This window comes from Sminthopsis crassicaudata, chromosome 1, assembly GCF_048593235.1.
Source record: "Sminthopsis crassicaudata isolate SCR6 chromosome 1, ASM4859323v1, whole genome shotgun sequence".
In the NCBI taxonomy this organism is placed as follows: Eukaryota; Metazoa; Chordata; class Mammalia; order Dasyuromorphia; family Dasyuridae; genus Sminthopsis; species Sminthopsis crassicaudata.
Genome location: NC_133617.1, coordinates 733696352 through 733715964, shown reverse-complemented (window position 1 = coordinate 733715964; position 19613 = coordinate 733696352). Strand labels below are relative to the sequence as shown.

Genomic DNA, 19613 nt, shown 5'->3' with positions numbered 1-19613 from the left:
CTAAGTATGGTCTATATTTTCTATCTCACATAAGTGCAAATTAAATGCTTTCATTCTGAAAGTTATCCTTTTTGTTAATTAGGGAGAACATAAGATAGTTCCCATTTAGGTTTCCCTTGTGGTTTTTCCTCTCCAAGTTTATTCTCCTATTGGTCTGACCTACCGTGAATAATATAATGTTCTCTAAAACAAAGGGATTGTTTTAGTTTTGTCATTATATCACCAAAATTGTTAAATATGTCTGCCAATAAATGTTTGTAGGAAGAAGGATGGAAGGGAAGGAAGGAGTGAGGGAGGCAGGGAAAGGAAAGGAGCAGTGAAAAAAAAAAGAAAGAAAAGAGAGGAGAAAGAATCTGCAAATTTTACTATGCAAATATCACTATGCAGAATTGTCTAGTCTGAGGAATGAGATGTGAGTTTTACAAAGAAAAGAGCAGATGGATTGATGAAGGACCTGTATTCCCCATCCACTCATTAGAGCAGCTCCTCCTTCTCTTTCTCTCACTCCTCAATTCTCAGAGTGAATGAATCATCATTCAGCAGCTCAAAAAATTCTATGTGGCTGATGGGGTGGGATGGGGTGGAGTAGGAAAAGAAATGGGGCATATGTGTGTGGGTAGTAAAAGCTACCTTAAGTTTCCAGAAAGGAGAACAAGAACTCAAGCCCTATGAAATCAGACTCATATTTACTCCCACCATTTTAAAGTATATTAAGCAGTCTAGAGACCAAGTCTTTCAACCCACTGTGAGAAGGACTTTCTTTCTCCTGCTTTTCCAATCCTTGATCCAAACTTAAATTGGTATATTTCTTCTTCAGCTGAAAGTTCCAAGTGAAAATACAGAACATTAAGTGGGCAAGTTCTACCTTGAATGAAAACAATGAGGGAACACTCAAAGTCATTTTTATAAATGTCCAAAAAAGTGAGGAGGGGAAAGAAGCAGGAGAAACAACAAAGAACAGCTTTGTTAAAATTAATATCTTTCTTTTTTGTTAAAATTAATAAAAATTTCTCTGTAAAAGCCGTAGGTCACTGACATTGTTAAACTTCCTTGAAATATATCTATATCTTAGTTGATGGTAAAACTCATTTACAAAAAGAAAGAAAAATGAAACAAAGCATTTTGATATTCTGTCTCCTGATTGCTTTAAACCCAGAATGACCAGAGCAAGGGATTTGGGCCAGCTCATTGGATCCAGTCATGGCCACACAGAGGACATGGATTTCCATAATAGCCTTTTTCTCTCTATGGATGCTGAAAGTCATCCAAATCATTCTCCCCATCCACGAGTCAAAGTTCCTTTTTTTCAAATGGCCAATGCATCTCTGTTTAAAACAGTGACTGAAAAGTTGGGATTACCATTCTGCCATATTGCAAAGCACTGACCAACACACCTTTAAGATCATCCCTACTGCAATGACATCAAAATAAAAGCAATAAATGTTCTTCTCACATATGAAGACAGGCCTGAACTTTCCTGTATTCTTCTCCTCTTCTACTTACCTATTTCAAACATGTGAATTGGCAAATAAGACCCAATCCAACTCAACACCAAAGCCCAGCAGATGGGACAAATTGAGGAGGTGGGGGAAGGGGAGGAAATTTCCTACACCTGTTCAGAACTGGGGTCCAGGCAGCTGTGCTTGGAGGCAGCTATGTCTGAATAATCAGGCACAGAGTCCCTCATGGCTGCTACTATCTGCAATGGAATCTAGATTAGAATGCATGAGAATGTTTGTCTTTCTATTGTACCAAATAGACATGTGCCCTCTTTATTTTCAGTCAAAGTCAACAATGCCCAATTGGCAATCTAACTCTTCCTCAGTAACTTTCTATAGAGAGTCATGGACTGATTTGATCTCATATTAAAGAATAAAAGTAACTAGGGATAGCTTGGGTTTATTTTCCATGTCCCTGACATAGAAAACAGAGGGTTGGAACCCTTTACTACCTATGTAGTAGGATTACCTATGTAATCCTTGGCAAAATGACTTCCTGTCTCCGAACCTCAGTTTCCTTACACGAGAAATAAAGATAAGGAATAAAGAAGCACAGGGATGTTGCAAGGATTAAATGAGGAAAATGTACATAAAGTATAAACATAGATGAACTCTCACAGTTGGCATTGGGCAACTTGGTGGTGCATTGGAATAATTCTTTTGCTGGAGTCAGAAAGACTTGAACTCAGATACTTAGATGCTGGCTGGCTGTGTGTGACTCTGGGGAAACTATTTAACCTACCTAATAGTTAAAAGGGTTAGTAACATGCTCTCCAAACCTTAAGACCTTGTATAGATGCCCACTATTGTTATTTGTCATTAGTCATGTTCTGATCTTAAATTTGATGGCATTGAGTTAGAAATGCTCTTCAGATGAACCACTGTCTTAATAATATTCTATCCTGTTTGATATCTTCTTCCCCTTTAAGGGTCGTTTCATTTTATGTCTTTGTGTCACCAACAACCAGTGCTGATACCTGGTGCATGCAGTAAGAACTAAATATTTGCGGAATGCTTAGTTTTGTAACTGCCTAAAAATATTGGTAATATAAGCTCATCTTTAGCTTTCCTGAAACTATCCTTAGTATGACTCCAGTAGCAGATGAGATGAAGGATGACATCTGCCCCATCTTCTTTTCCTGTAATTTTGATTTTTACATTAAGTCTCTCTATGTTTTGATGGAGATTGTGAATATTCAGTATGGAAAGCACTCTTAAAACAAACCACAAAAAAAAACCCAGTTCTTTCATTATGGTGGAACAGTGTTTTGTCCAGGAGATTGTGGGCAATAGTTTCAATTAGGGTAATACTCCAGTTTTAAAACAGTTTATTAAATTCTCAAAGATGGTGTGGAGTCTGTGAATGTTGTGTTAAGAATTGTTGTTTGCTAACTTATAATCAGTCCTTGATTCTAGCAATTTGATTGTGTCTTTCAAAGTATTCTTTAGGTGAGACATTTTCACAACCTGCTGCTGTAAAAAGTCTTTACCATTTCCTTGCCTCATTAAGTCCAGATTCTGAATTTTCTATTGGTTATCATCATCATCATCATCATCATCATCATCATCATCCATCCCCTCAATGATCTAAGATGTCTTCTTACTCAGCTAGAGGGGATGAATCAGAAGTACTCTCTCTGAAATGTATTTTAACCTAAAAAGCCCATGTAGTTAAAATATAACCAGATGACCAATGCAAGAGTAGAGCTCATCATTGAGGGGATTCTTGGTCAAGTGTATGTTGAGCTAGAAATGGCCATTGAGGTGCTGTCTAAAACTCGGAGTCCATGATCCCATGAAGTCCCATGCTACCAACAATTCAACCAAACCCTTGTTGAGCACCTACTGTGCACATGGTTCTATGATAGAACATGAGAGAGATTCAGAAATAAATGAAGAGTCAGAATCCCTGCCCTCATGAAGACTACCATTTTGTGGAGAGGAATAAAATATATACAAAGTGTACAAAATGTGAAAGGACATGGTGTGAATGGGAGTCTAGGAGAGTGGCCTTATCCCTTCTGGATAAGGACAATCAGGGAAGGCTGAGGTAGAAGAGTGGCTGTAAACTGAGAGTTGAGGAATGGATATGTTAATCTGATTAATGAATGGGGGCAGAGCATGGGAAATGAAAGACATAGAGATGAGAGAAGACAAGCCATATTTCCATATCTATAATATTAATTTCTCAGGAAAAAGCCAGAAAGCAGCAAAATCCATTTTTTTAAAAATGGAGAGATGCACCCTCATAGAGATAGCAAGTAATCAGCATTTTGAAAGCACCTACTATGTGCAAGATATTGTGCTAAGTGCTGGGAATATAAAGATATGACTGATGAGTCTTACTCCTCCCCAGAGCTTATATTCTCATGGGGGGGGAAATAGTATGTGTGCTCACATGTGTGTGAGTGTGTGTGTGTGTGTGTGTGTATTTGTGATGCAAAATGGCATTCAGGTAATTTCATAGAAGAAGGTACTGATTTCTATGTGGAATGAACAAGCTCTTCCGCAGAAGGGAAAACCAAGGATTTGAAGAGGCAGAGATAAAGAGAAAGAGTATTTCAGACATGGGAATGAGAGATGTCACTCTATGTGAGGAGGATACTAGCAAGTAAAGTAATATACTGGATCTAAAGAGACATGGAGTGAAGTAATATAGAGAAGACGGGAAAGAGAAGAAGCAGCTATTTGGGGAGGAGTTTAAAGTGCCAGAGACAGGAATTTTTTTCCTATCCTAGAGCTAAAAGGGAGCCACTGATGTCAGTTAGAAGACTTTTACAATAGTCCAGACGAGGGGCAGTGAGGACCTGAATTAGGGTGATTGCTCTGACAACAGCCAGACATACACAGCCAATGTTGTGGAAATAGAGAAGATTTCACAGCTAAGAATCATGAGGTGAATGATGCATCAAAGAGTCAAGGATGACCCCGAGGTTATGAATTCAGGTGACTGAGAGGATGCTGATGCCCTAAAGAGTGATGTGGAAATTTAGAAGAGGGGCAAGTTGGGGGTAGAAAGATAATAAATGAATTCTGATTCAATGATGTTGAGTTGAAGGTGACTGACTACAAAATACCTAGTTTAAATCGTTTAATTGGCAGTTCATGCTAAAGAACTGGAGCCCACGAAAAAGACGGAGGCTATATATAAAACTGAGAATCATTTGAGTAGAGGTCATACTTGTGCCTAGGGGAGCTGATGATGTCTCTAAGTGAGAGGCTATAGAAAGAAAAAAGAAGGCACACGATGGAGCCTTGAGGGACATAGGCAGTCAGTGGGCATAAAATGGATGAAGTAAAAAGCTTGAGGAGTTAATAAAATATTCAGAAAATAATGGACTATTCTGATATCTTTTCAATGACTTTTATCTGACAAGACTTTAACTATAAAAATACACAACATATACACACAAAGCTGGAGAAAAATCCTAAGGGTTTTATGTAGACTAGGCTATTTCTCATGTTATTGTTATTATTTTTTTTCTATGAGGGCAAGGTCTGACTACTGTCTCTTTTTTTGTATATATAATAAAAGTTTCTCATGTTATAATGTATTCTGAGAACTTTTGTCTTTGGATTTTGCCTCCCTCTATTTTATTACATCATAAATCTCAAACATTTGGTGGAAGCCATCATATATAAGTGAGAACTAAGCAGCTTACTTGATAACATCTCCCCACACTCCCACCCTCTGTTTAGAAGATTAAATGGAGACTGTTGTGTCTGATGCCAGAAGAGATTTCACCAATCTTGTATCCTTTCCATGTAGGTCAGTCAGAGAGACAATCCAGCACTGGATCCTATTATCCATGGACTGAAGGGTGTCGTCCATCATGGTAAGTAAGATACTTCAACTTCCTTTGGCTGGAAAAAGAAGGGCTGGAATTTTGGCCCAAAGGAATGGGGTCACTCTTCAGAGGACATATGTAAGCACAAATTCTTCATTCAGTGATGTCTAAGGGCATTAACACCACTCTTTGATTGGTAGAAAATAGACCCATTTGTTACTCCCCCATGGGCTCAAGCTAAAATAAACCATTTGTTTCTTTTTAGTCACTGCTCAGGAATGTATTCTTTATCAATTACAGACCAGGTCCATAGATCATTCCTATTAGTACCAGATACTTCACACCTGATATTTGTCTTACATTTGTTCTAAAAATACTCTCCTTTCAAGTTTCTGCTCATTTATAAGTTACGTTATTTGTCTTTGACATTTTGGGAGCTGATGCTGAAACATCAGATTGATCACACAAATTATGCTTTTTTTTTCAGCTGATGAGCATCATTAGGATGCTGAAATATGTATACATATATTATATATGTGCATGTATATATACAGGAGCAGCTAGGGACAGCTAGTTGGCTTAGCCGGATCTGCAGTCAAGAAAACCTGAGTTCAAATCCAGCCTTGGACACTAGTTGTGTGACCCTGAGCAAGTCACTTAATCTCTATAGGCCCCAATTTCCTCATCTGTGAAATGGGGATAGTAATGGCATTCACCTCCCAGGGTTGTTGTAAGTATCAAATGTTACAGTAATTATAAAGCACTAACATGGTGACTGGCATATAGTAAGCAATATATAAATGTTCTAGTAGTATATGATAGAATCCTTAAGGACTGAACTCATTATTTCCTTAGTATAGGGAACTCCTTGTTATGAAAACTCTCTTCACCATAGCAGGTCAGAACATTCTCTGCAATTTATCATATTAGAGAGTTAAGATTTAATAACTTGTCCAAGACCACACAGCTAATATGTGCAATGAATGAGACTGGTATCTATGTCTTCTTGGCTCTAAGACTACTGGCTCTCTATCCACTATGCTATCATATATATATATATATATATATATATATATATATATATATATATATATATATATATATATATATATATATATATATATAATAGAGAGAGAGAGAAAGAAAGAAAGAAGAAAAGCAGAAGAAGAAGAAGAGAAGAAGAAGAAGAGAAGAAAAGAAGAAAAGAAGAAGAAGAAGAAAAGAAAAAGGAGAAGAGAAGAAGAAGAGGAAGGAAGGAAGGAAGGAAGGAAGGAAGGAAGGAAGGAAGGAAGGAAGGAAGGAAGGAAGGAAGGAAGGAAGGAAGGAAGGAAGGAAGGAAGGAAGGAAGGAAGGAAGGAAGGGAGGGAGGAAAGGAAAGGAGGGAAGTTAGGAAGGAAGGGAGGGAGAAAAGGAGGGAGGGAGGGAGAGAGATGAACATATGATGTACGTATATGTCCATATACCTCTGTACATTTGTGTACATACAAACTCACCAGCACACATTAGGCTGCTGCATATTTTTCTGTATCCAACTTATTATCCCCAAGATCATTACAGGTAGGGAAGGAAAGATGAATGTATCTTCTCTCTTAGGGCTGAATTTTATTGGAGGAATTTTCTTGCAACTTTATTATCAGTAATGCATCATTAGCGATGACACCAAGATCCTCTAATTTCAAAAGTACCCTTGTGGCAGCCAGCAGTGGGAGTCTGGGCTTAATGTAATGATTTGCAAAGTTTTAATAATCTAATTAAAATTCCAAAGGCGTCAACAGAAGTGGCAGTTAGGTACCACAATAAATCTCTCTTTCCATCTATACTGCTGTGATAAAACATCACACCTTTTCAGAGGATTGTCTTTAGACATTAGCTAACGCCTTCAAGCTTAACCAACGTTATTTTTCCTTCCTTCTTCTAACTGGTAGTCTAAAACCAGTGGACAGTGCTGAATGGAAACAAATAACATTAGAAATTAATTGTCCTCTTTTCAGAGCCATTTAATGGCAGAAATGATAAATTTGGGTTAAATGATAACGCCCTCAGAAAGCCCAACATAAGTTCTCCTTGATTTTGTAAACTACTAAATTCTATTGGACAGCAAAGCCTATACCCTAAGCAAGAAGGTAGGTTGGTGTCTACCACAATAGAATCACTATGTAGATTTTGCCAGAAAACACAACAGAGAAGTAAAAATGTCCTCAGGTGTTAGGATTTTGTTGCTTGTATCTGAAGTCCATTTGGCTTTCCCCAGTATCTTTCATACAACCATTCTATGTTGTGTTCTGACAATAAATGAAGAAATTTTCTCAAGATTTTTTTAGTGTCTTATTATCTTGGCATCTCTTCTATTTTAAAATCTGTTGTGAATTCTTCAGGGAAGAGATCTGGCCCTCAGAAGCCTGGGAAATTCTGATTATCTGTCTGCCAACCATTATGAGTGTCTAGGTACAAAACAGTCATTCAGCAAAATTTGTTAAGTAACTATTCTGTGCCAGGCATGGTATCTGGCATGTAGTCAGCCCTTAGTAAACACCCTTAAAGAGCTTAGATTCCCCTTCAAAAACAATTAATTGTTTGATTAATAGGAAATGCTGGGTTTGGGGTCAGAGGACCAGGGTTCCAAGCTGAGTTACTCCATTTTACTACCTTTGTGATCTTGAAAAGTCACTTTTATTCCATGATCTTGGTTTTCTCATCCTACTATCACTAAATCAGCAATCAGTAAACATTTATTAAGAATCTACTGTATATCAGGCACTGATCTAGACTTTAGGGATATAGAAATAAGAGATATAGTGTTATATGAGGAACCTGAAAAAGCCCAGTTTGGCTGCATGGAGAAACGAATAAAGTAGCATATAAGAAGACTAGACAGGTAGGTTGAGTCAAGTTATAAAGGATTTAAATACCAGACAGAGGTGTTTGTATTATATACTTTAGGCAATCAAAGCTTCTTAGGCAGGGGAGTGGCGTAGTCACATCTATGCTTTTGGAAATTAACTTTGGCAGTTGTGTGTCAAATGAGGAGGTTGATCAAAAACATCTCTTAAATCTGCTGACTCTGTTCTCCTATGACTTTGGGCCTTGTACATAATCATACCAAGCAAGAGGGCCCAGCTGACAATATCTAACATAAATGTATAGTAGAGCCGGTGGCATGCTAGAAACAGCTCACACAGGCTGAATTGTTCATTTTAATTGGTAGCATTTACACCTCAGAAATCAGCAAATACAATCAATCCAGGTTCATGTGTATATGTTCGTATGTTTTCCCTAGAGAGTTGATTGTTAAATATTTACCAACATGCTCCTCTCTGGACCTATTCATCTATGTCCTGATTTCCTCCTGCTCTACTAAGCAGCATTTGAATAGAAGTGCAAAAAGGAGATAATTGGAAAGCTGTGCTAGTTATACAAATTAAGAATGAAACACTCTCTGTCCTCAAGGGGCTTACATTCTGATTACAGAGGCTAGATCAGATTAGATCAACATGGAATTTTATCACTAGATATGAATTCGGAAGTCTAGTCCTCTTCTGTTACAGATAAAGAAATTAAGGTTCATAGAAGGAAAAGATTCATAAGAACATTCATATTGCAGACCAAGAGAAAGGAAGGAAAGAGAAAAGAAAGAAAATAAAATGACGTTGACAGGGTAGAAATATTAGATTCCCAAATAGCTGGGAAGAATATTAAAAAAAAAAAATCAGATTTCCAGATTTGAGGGAAATAGGAGGCCCCCAAACATTCATTTGATGCTATTATCTTCCATAGTTTTTTATGATATTTCTAAGTTATTTTACCTTTCCTAAAAGAAATTAATGTTTATAATACCATCAGGAATTATTGGGTAGGGAATCTGGGTTACCTGATAATTTGATGAAATATAAACAATTATGGCCTTCATAGTGTTCCTGGCTTTGTAATAATGATAGAAAAACTTGCAGAGGAAAATCAATATGTATTCTGCCACTGCTCAGGATTGGTTTTATTTCCTCTTATTCCAATACTGGGATCTTAGAGTATGAATATCACATTAAAGGGATTGTTAAAAAGAAGTTTAAAAGGAAGAACTGTATAAAATCCCTAAGTTCTGATGCATCCTGGCAGTGTATTAGAGGAGACATGATATATTGGGTTCCTTTTTATGAGGTAGATTTTTGTCCAAAAGAATAAAGAGAGAGCTGATTGGCAGTTATGTCTTGTTCCCTTCAATTTCCATGGTAACTAAAAGGCCTTACAAATCACCACTATTCCAGGTGAGTAACACTTTGGACTTTGGAGATCAGATCATTTTGATGTAATAGGAAGAATGCTGGTAATATGGAGGAATAGAAAAAATCTTGAATTTGAATCCAGGTCTACTGATTTTGTAAATTCATTGGGAGACAGAGCACTTCATTTTCTATGAATCTCAGCTCTTTCATCTGTCAAATGGGGCTAATAACTCTAGCTAGAAGAAAGAACTTTGTAAAAAGTGTAAAGTATAACATGAATATAAGGTTTTATTTATCTATTTAAAATGTTCTGTGTTTACTCAAATAGATTTCACTCACCTCATGCCCTACTCCTCCCAAGAGCAATCCTTTATAAATAAGAAATTATAAAAGAAACAGTAGAATAATAATAGTAGTCACATTTACATAGCATATTTTAAGGATTTCAGAGCACTTTATAAATATTGTGTTATCTGAGCTTCGCAACAGCCCTGGAAAGTAGGTGCTATTTTTTTTCTCCAAGTTTACAGATGAAGAAACTGGGATGGAAAAAATTTAAGTGAATTGCCCAACACAACAGATCTAGGAAGTCTCTGAGGCTGGATTTGAACTCAGGTCTTCCTGACTCCAGGTTCAATGCTCCAAAATGTTCAGTAAAATCAATGAACAGATTGAAGATGTCTTACTTGAGATCTGAATCACACATCTGAACTCCAGCCTCTGCAAAGGAGCTGAAGGATGTCTTCTCTAGCACTTCTTTGAGACCAAGGCTTAATCATTTTTTAGCATTTCAATCCAATTTGTGATTCTTCTTTCCATTTTTATGTGTATTTATTCTGCATCACTTTTCCTGTGTTCTCATGCTTGTCTGGGTTCCTCGTATTTGTTATTTTTTATAGCATAGTAATATTTCATTATATATTTATTAATGGGTTTGTTTAGCCATTCCCCCAATCAGTGGACATCTACTCTGTTTCTAGTTCTTTGCTACCACAAAAAGTATCGTCATACACACACACACACACACACACACACACAAATATATATATATGAATTTGTGTGTATGATGTGTACAGAAAGAGAGAAAAAGAAATTAGAGGAGAGGGAGGGAGGGGTGGAGAGAGAAAGGGATGAAAGAAAGAGAAAAGAGAAAGAATGACACAGAAAGATGAAGAATGAGAGGGCAAGGAGGAAAGGAGAAATGAAAGAGAAATAAGAAAGACAGGGAGAGGGAGCCCCTTTCTTTTAGTCATTGTCCTCCTTGGTCTGTATTTCTAATAATAGAATCTCTGATTCAAAAGTATAAATGTTATAGTCACTTTATTGGATAATTTCAAGTTAATCAGCTTTTATCTATTTTACTCCCTGCACACAAGATACAGGAATTCTTTTCCTTATTCGGGAAATATTTCTCACCCATCTCTATGCTTGTGCATTATAGATAAAAACAAAAACACAAAAATTTCTGCTTGTAGGCACTTGCTTTCTATGTACATACAATAAATGTAAACCAGATGAATTCAAAATATATGCAAAGTACACAAATAAAGAGCAATTGAGGGAGAAGATACCTGGGAAATCAGGAAGGTTCTTTGATCATGGATAACACTTGAACCAGTTCTTGAAAGGATCTAGGGACTAATTCAGGAAAAGAAGATCTGAAAGGTTAAATTAACTATTTCCAGTCACTGCTCATTCAAACTTATCCATAGTATTTTAATGTAAAATCATGCAAAACATTATCTATCTATCTGTATTAGCCATATTGGAAAAAAAAAAAGCAAGAAAAATAAAGTTAGTAAAAAACTCCTAGTTCTCCTACACACTTCACTTTGCATCAGTTCATAAAAGTATCCCAGATTTTTTTCTGAAACCATGCTGCTTCTCATTTCTTAGCACAATAGTATTCCATCACAGTGATATACCACAACTTGCTCAGTTGTTCCCTAGTGAATGAGCATCTCCTCAATATTCGATATTTTACCACCACACACACAAAAAAGAGCTGCTACAAATAGTTTTGTGCATTTAAGTCTTTTTTTTTCTTTGGTCTTTTGATTTTTTCTTTAATTTCTTTTCAATACAGTAGTGGTATTGCTGAGTCGGTCAAACTCCTTACCTCTCGGCTATCCATCCGCTTGGATCAGCTCCCAGGTTAGGGAGCCAGGTTAAAGAGAGTGACTTGTTGTCTGCAGTGGGCTTATAAAGGTCCTGTGAGGTCACATGCACAGCCAACCAGCGAGAGAGTCATCACCCATTATGAAGCTATCTCAATATGGCCAGGATCCCACCCACAGGGCAGTCCTATATCCACAGAGATTACTTCTGGGCCACTCAATCTCCTGTTGCGCTGTGGCGCCGCCCATTTAAAGGACCCTTACAATTCCCTTCTCTTGTTTTGTGGGAACCGCACATCTCATCAAGCTAAACTTTTAGAACCAGCTATAGTTCACTTGATCCATGAGATGACAGAGTTTTATAACTCTTTGGGCAAAGTTCCACATTGTTCTCTAGAATGGTTGGATAAGTTCACAGCTCTTCCAACAGTCCATTAGTCCCAAATTTTTTTATCACTTCTAGCATTTGTCTTTTTCCTTTTCTATCACATTAGCCAATCTGATAGGTGTGAAGTGGTACCTCACACTTGTTTCAATTTGCATTTCTTTAATCAATAATGACTTATAGCACTTTTATGTGACTATTAATAACTGTGATTTCTTCTGAGATGTGCCTATTCATAGTTTTTGACTATTTATCAATTGGGCAATGACTTTTATTTTTATAAATTTGGCTTAGTTATCAATACATTTGAGAAATGTGGCCTTACACCCAGAGAAGGAACACTGGGAATTGAATGTAACTACTGTCTATCTACCCAGGTCACTTATACCTTTGGAATACAATACTTAACGTGCAACAAGAAAATTGGATTTACACACATATATTGTATCTAGGTTATACTGTAACACATGTAAAATGTATGGGATTGCCTGTCATCTAGGGGAGGGAGTAGAGGGAGGGAGGGGAAAATTTGGAAAAATGAATACAAGGGATAATGTTATAAAAAAAATTACTCATGCATATATAGTGTCAAAAAAATTTTATAATTATAAAATTAATAAAAAAAAGTAAATGTGTCCTTTATCAAGTAAACTTGCAAAAGAAGAAAAGAAAAAAGGAAAAGAAATTAGTTGAAATTCCACTTAGTTCACCTACTATTATATAATGAGTAAATCACTTTGCAACTATATGCCTGGGTTTCCTCAACTCTGAAAGAAAATAATTATAATCCTACCTCAAGGTGTTGTTAAAAGGATCAAATAAAGTCATATTTATGAAATACCTAAGACAGTGCTTGAAATATAGTAGGTATTTAATAAATGCTTTTCTCCTCTTTCCCTTCTCCTTTTATGAAACTAAAAATTCTAAGACGTAGAATTGAGGAATCAGGAAGACATAGAAATGAGGGAATCCAGGAATGAGTGAAGGAGCCATTAAATGCTTGTGATCAAAAGTGACATTGTCAGGCTCATGCCTTAAGAAAAGTTATTTTGGTCACCTTTGGAGGATAGACTGGACAAGAGAAATACTGAAAGTAATTAGGAGACAATTGCAGGAATGTCCAGAATAGAGGTGATGAGGGTCCAAACTAGGGTCTGGTGATCATGGGATTAGTGAGACATGTCATGGTAGTAGAGTTGACAAAACTTGCCAATAAATTGGATGTAATTAACAAAGATGAGTGAAGGAAAATGAGTCTTTTAAAGGTGTTGAATGATGTAACTAGAAGGATAGGGGTACCTATTAAAATAAAAAAAATATTTGAAGTTATTGCAGGTTTGGGATTGTGAAGAAAGAAAAGAAATTCTGTTTTTGACATTTGAATCTAAGATATTTATGGAACAGCTAAGTGGAGAAGTCTTATAGATCATTGACAATGTAGAACTGGGACTTCAGGAGAGTTTTGATTCAATATATAGATTCCAGCATTATCTATGTAGAGTTGATTATTGCTCCCATGGAAACAGCTGAGATCACCTGGAGAGTATGTTGGGGAAAAGAGTTTACTCAGTCTATTGTTGACATTGGTTGCTCAGCCAAGTGATGGGGGAGATTTCTTGACTGGTAATGGGAAGCAAAAAAGTGGTCCTATATGCAGGAAGGAAAAGAAATTTCTTTAAAGATGAACACACAGTCCTATAAAAGGTTTCATCGCCCCAAAGGCAATGGTGATTTGGTTAAAAATAGTGTAGCACTAAGAATGGAGAGAGGCATCCTTGGCTTGGTTTCCCAGTGGATCCATTCATCGGTTGCCATCAGACATCACAATAAGAAAACACAGTTAACAGTGTGACAGTTTTTTCAACTTTTACCATAACTACCCCTGACAAGCTGTTTGCTCTGTGTGCAGAGTAATTGCGAGCTGAAGAAAGAAAGGTGGCTGTCTTGGGATTCCATCATTAGCAGGAGACTTTTGAGGCAAATTTTCTACTGGAATTGAGAAAGGGAATGAAAGGCGCATGAGATGGGGTGTCATATGATATGCCAAAAACTAGAGAGTCCGCTACTCTAGGGACATTATCTCTGTGTCTTTCTGTCCTTGGAATGCTCTTCCGTGTCATCACTGCCCACTCCGCCTGTCTTCCTGACCACAGTGTATATTTTATGCCATAAAGGAGAGAACTATGGGAAAAGCTGCCTATCCCAAGCAGACAGAGCAGAGGAGTGGGTCCCAGGTCTGAGTCCCCTGGACCACTCATCCTTGGACATAATCTAGAAGGGAGATTGTAGTGACATCCTTGGACATAGTCTAGAAGAGAGATTGTAGTGACATGGACATTCTCCCTGCATTGTTATGAATATTTATCATAGAGCAAAGCTTCTTAACTATTTTTATTTCATTGATCCCTTTGGAAAGCTGGTGAAGCCTTCTCAAAATAAAGTTTGTAGATAAATGCAATTAACTACATAGGATTAAAATGATAATAAAATGCCATTTTTTAAAAGTTCATAAACACTAGGTTAAGAACCATGCAAGAGATTATGGCTAGATTGTGAGAGTTGTGGTTTAGAGCAGAGAATTTGGAGGAGGAAAAGTATCAGGTTCTACCTCTTCCAGGAAGCCTTTCCTGATTGTCCCCAATCTTTAGTGTTCTCTCCCTTCTTGATATCTTTTTTTGCATGATTTACATGTATTTATCTCAGGTTATTTCTCTCTAGTAGAATATAAGATCTTTGAAGACAGGAACTGTTTCATTTTTGTCTCCTGTGTGCAATACCCAGCACATAGTAATATCTGAATAATCACTTGTTGAATTAAATTTAACAATTGCATAAAACGGAATGCAATATTCAGACTATAAGTAGAATATTCAGTAGAGTAGAATTTATGCTTCCTGAGGACAGGGAAATATGGTTTTTATCTTTCTTTTAAGCGCTAACACCTAATATACCATCACTCATATATTGCTATATTGGTCTGCTTAGGTACTAGGGATACACAGACAAAAACAAAATGGCTCCATCCTTTCCTGCTGAGCTGATTGCCACATTTTACTGTATATTTTGAATTTTACAGTCTACTGTGCAGAAAAATCAAATCATTTTATACTTTGAAACTCAGTGACTTTTGATACAAAGGTAAGCATAGAATAGGACAGCAAATAAAGTGTATCAGAAAACATGGGTTAGTAATAAGAAATGAGAGTCCAAAGGTTTTTGGTCTACATAGAAGCTTCACCCTTATGTAAAATGAATATTTTTCTCCAGGCAGACAATCAGTAGGGCACTAGATGTGGTGAGCCCCCAATAACATGACCAAAAAGTGAAATTGATTCCATTTTAAAAGACAGGAATGAACATGTTACTGATGTGAGTTCTCCCTGAAGCAGCTTACCGTGTACTAGCAAGCCATCAACTTGTTAAAACAAAGATCAAAATTAATATAAAACTAGAAAAGAAAAATTGAAGAAAAATATATAAACTCACACATAGTGGGCCTTTACTAAGTCTTTGTTGATCAGTATGGAAAATGAGAATACAAAAATATAATGGGGAAAGAAATGGAATATTGACTGAATTTCATGAATTCTTTTTCAATGTATGATATTTTTCAGAAATTTTTGTATCATTTGCTATATGGACTATTTATGCTCAACTGATAGTAGAACCTTCTGAGCTTGATTTGGTCTCATCGGCCACAACTGGACACACTGTACTTTGACCCCAACATGGCGATAGCATTTTGCCCCTCTTTAAGAATCAACGATGAGGCAGCTAGATGGCGTAGTGGATAGAGCATCAGCCTTGAATTCAGGAGGACTGGAGTTCAAATCTTGTCTCAGACACTTAACACATCCTAGCTGTGTGACCCTGGGCAAGTCACTCAACCCCAGCCTCAGAGAAAAAAAAAAAGAATCAATGACAACAATCAACCATTAGTCCTGATACCAAAAAATCCCCTATGTAGAAATTTTGAATTCTAAAGTAAACCCTCACAAATTCAAACTAATAGGAAAAATCAGTCTGAGTGAATTTTTAAAATCTGAATTAAAAAAAAGAAATCATATAAACAATATAATGTTATTATTTTAAGTGGGTTTTTTTGTTGTTTAGACAAAAGAGGAAGCTATTTGGAGCTCAGTAGTAAGAAGATTTTCCTGGTGTATAAACTTTTTCCCCTCACACAAGTCAGTGATTTTCTTCACATTGAAGTGGTAGAGAACTTCCTAGGGCATTGAAAGATTATATGATCATAGAGTTAGCATGTATCAAGAAATAGGACTTGAACCCAGATGCCCCCAACTCCAGGACTAAAACTTAATGCATTAAGTTTTAGAGGCCTCTTCATTAACTTTTTTGGGGAAGCAATCTTGGTTAAGTGACTTGCCCAGGATCACACAATTAGTAAACATCTGAAACTAGATTTGAACTCAGTCCTTGTGATACCAGAACTTTATTCACTGAGCCACCTACCTGCTTCTTCATTAACTTTTAAAATAAATGCACCTTGATCGGAAGTAGACCAACAGAGGGTTGTTGGTATACAGATGGGTGTTGCTAAAAAAAAAAAAAAAAAAAAAAAAAGAAAGTTAAGACTTTCCATAATTTTAGTTTTAGCCTAATTACCCAGAAAGCCTCTTGCCTTGTACTTAGTGACTTTGATCTGGCAACTCAGCATGTATTGCCCAAGCTTCAGCATTGGAGGAGGAGACCTTCAGCCAAATGTCAGCAGTAATTTGTGGAATCATGGCCATCTCGACTCCCATCTGACAGCCCCAATTGGCTTTCTGTGATTTGGACTAGACATGTTCCTTGGTCTTCATATATTGTTGGATGAGTATGGAGGCCAGATCACTTCATCCTTGACAGTCAGACAGCTCTTCTCTATAGACTGAGAGATGCTGCCTCTCAAGAAAGATATTTCTCAAGGTAAAATGTCATCATACAGTCAGGGTAGAATTTTCTGATTTTCTTTACCATTTCAACTTAAATAGCAGTTTGGTTACCACCAACCATTCACCTCTGAAAACTTAAGTTCATCACTAATAATCAGCCCTGGGAGTTCATGAAAATTCTAAAGAGCTTTAAAAAAATGTATTGCCTATTTATGGTACAAACCATTGGCTAAAATGCAGTAGATAGGGTACTGAATCTGAGGCTCAGCAAGGCCTGAATTCAAATCCAGATTCAGACATTTTCTAGCACTATGATCCTGGGCAAATAATTTTTTCAGTCTCAGTTTTCTCATCTGTAAAATGGAAATAGTGTTAGCAAAATGGCACAGAGCTAGAGTGTTCAATATTGATTTAGTAAGACATGAATTCAAATCCTGCCTCAGACAGTAAACCAACTATGTGACCTTGGGTAAAACACTTAGATTCTATGTGCCTCAGTTTCTTCAATTGTAAAATGAGGATAATATCTATCTCACAGGGATCTTGTGAGGATCAGATGAGATAATGTGCACAAAGTGCTTAGCTTAGCTAGTGCATAGTAGGTGCTTCATAAATGTTTGTTTCCTTCTTTCTGATGAAATTGATGAAATCTGAATTGATGAGTTTGGGGTCATATTTTCCTTAAGAATCAGTCATTATAAAACAATGAATTGCCTTTCCTTTAAGGAGGAAAACTATTTCGACTTATATCAACTTTGTTCTATGGTGGTTTTCAGGTCAGGATGTAAGACATGATTTCCCTTTTGAAGTTCCTATTTCTAACACTCAATTGCATGTAACCTTCCCGAGGAGTGCTATAAATATGCAACAATCCCATCATTGCTAATTGGCTTCATTCACTTAAGGATCCAGAAAGCCCAGATGCTTATCTGAACTCTTTGATCTAGAAAATCATAGAGAAAGGGGCTCACTTGGGGGATTTCCAGTGTTTCCTGATTTCAAATGGGTCAGAAATGCCAGTAGAGGCATGTGGACTAGTTTCTGACTCTTATCTGGGAAGCTGAAACTGCATGGCTTATTTCTATGTTATTTTTTATTAGCTTATTACATAAAAGACTTCAAAAGCCTTCAATTTGGAGGACAATTTTCATTTGATCTGCCAAATTCTCCTTCCTTTGTCAATAGATTTATTATCTCAAAAGGATCTTGAAAGCAGCAAAGAAGACACATTTTCATCTTGTGTGACTGTATGTGTGTTAAAGAGAGAGACAGAGACAGAAACAGAGGTAGAGAGATAGACAGAGAGAACCAGAGACACAGAAACATAGGCAGAGGCACAGATATAGAGACCAAGAAACAGAAAAAAAATCCCTGTTTTTAAAGATAGTCTTTAGGTTTCCTCTTATATCTGGATGGAGTGTTAAATCTGGAATGAAGAAGATCCAAATTTGAATCTCGCCTCAGACGTTTACTAGCTGTGTGATCGTAGGCAAGTCATTTAACTTTTATCTCAATATCATCTGTAAAATGGAGATAACAATTACATCTACCTCTCAGGATTGTTGTGAGGATCAACTTTACAAAAATAAATGCAAAAATAATTAAAGCTTTTATTATCAAAGAAAATCTACTATGTGTTTTAAAAACCTTAGACTGTTGTATTAATGCCAGCTATTGTGATTATCATCATCATTATTGCCAATATGTTTGGGGCCACTTTGGGGATTGACCTCTGACATTTATAAACACTTTGGCATTGATGTTTCCATAGATACTCTGGCTGGCACAGATGCCTGGTTTCTAGCTAGTCCCAATGGAAGAGACCACAGGGAAGAAGTTAGGAATAGTGAGTGAACATTGCAAAAAAGAGAGATTTGAGCTTGACATCAGGAAAGCTTCACAACCATGGCAGCTGCCCCCAGAGTGCAATAGGCTGCCCTAAGAGGAGGTCAGCTCCAGCTCTAAAATCTCGTGAGTCTCTGAAATCCAATGAAAAGGCAAACAAGAAGGCAATTCCAGAGCTCAGGGAGCTGTCTGGTTCAGTAGAAAAAGCCCTTGTTACACCTTGTCTGAGATGCCAACCATAGGCACAGAGGGAAAATTCAACCTCACTGAACTTCAGTTTTTCCATTTGGTAAATGAGGATGTTAATTTCTGCCTCATCAGTCAGACAGTAAACACTTATTAAGCACCTACAGAGTTCTAGACACTGTGCCAAGTTCTTGCTTGCTGCCCCAACATTGTAGTTAGGAACAAAAGGGATCATGTATCTGAAGACATTTTGTAAATTGTACACAAATTTAAGAGAGAATATATTAACTGCTATTAATTATTTCAGTAATAATATGAACATTTAAGGGATATTTTAAAACTGATGAATAAATAAGCTGTGTACTTCAGGTAGGGAGTCAAATTTTGTCCTGTCTCAGTTTCCTTACTGTGAAATGGGAATAATACCAGATAATCAAAAGTATTCATTGAGCTCCTACTCCCTAGAGGAAATCAATAGCCTATCATACCCACCATATCCATTCTTCCTGCCACAGGCAATAAGAGAGATAGCCAGTGCCCTGGAAAAATTCAGTAATAATATTGTGCTTCCATCACCATAGGAATCTGCAATTTAAATGTCATGTTCATTTTCTTAATTGTTGACAATGACGCTGTGTTACTTCTGCGTCCTCCCTTTGGAGATATTAACGTCAACATACT

At 36.9% G+C, this 19613-nt stretch overlaps 1 protein-coding gene across 2 annotated transcripts in view; it reads left to right on the top strand.

Moving 5' to 3' along the window:
* The window catches only part of PTPRG (protein tyrosine phosphatase receptor type G), an 807880-nt gene that overhangs the window by 590818 nt on the left and 197449 nt on the right, over positions 1-19613 (top strand). For both annotated transcript variants that reach the window (XM_074284229.1, XM_074284228.1), the window contains exon 6: positions 5269-5335. In XM_074284229.1, coding sequence (XP_074140330.1) covers positions 5269-5335 — 67 coding nt within the window. The remainder of the gene's footprint in view (positions 1-5268; positions 5336-19613) is intronic.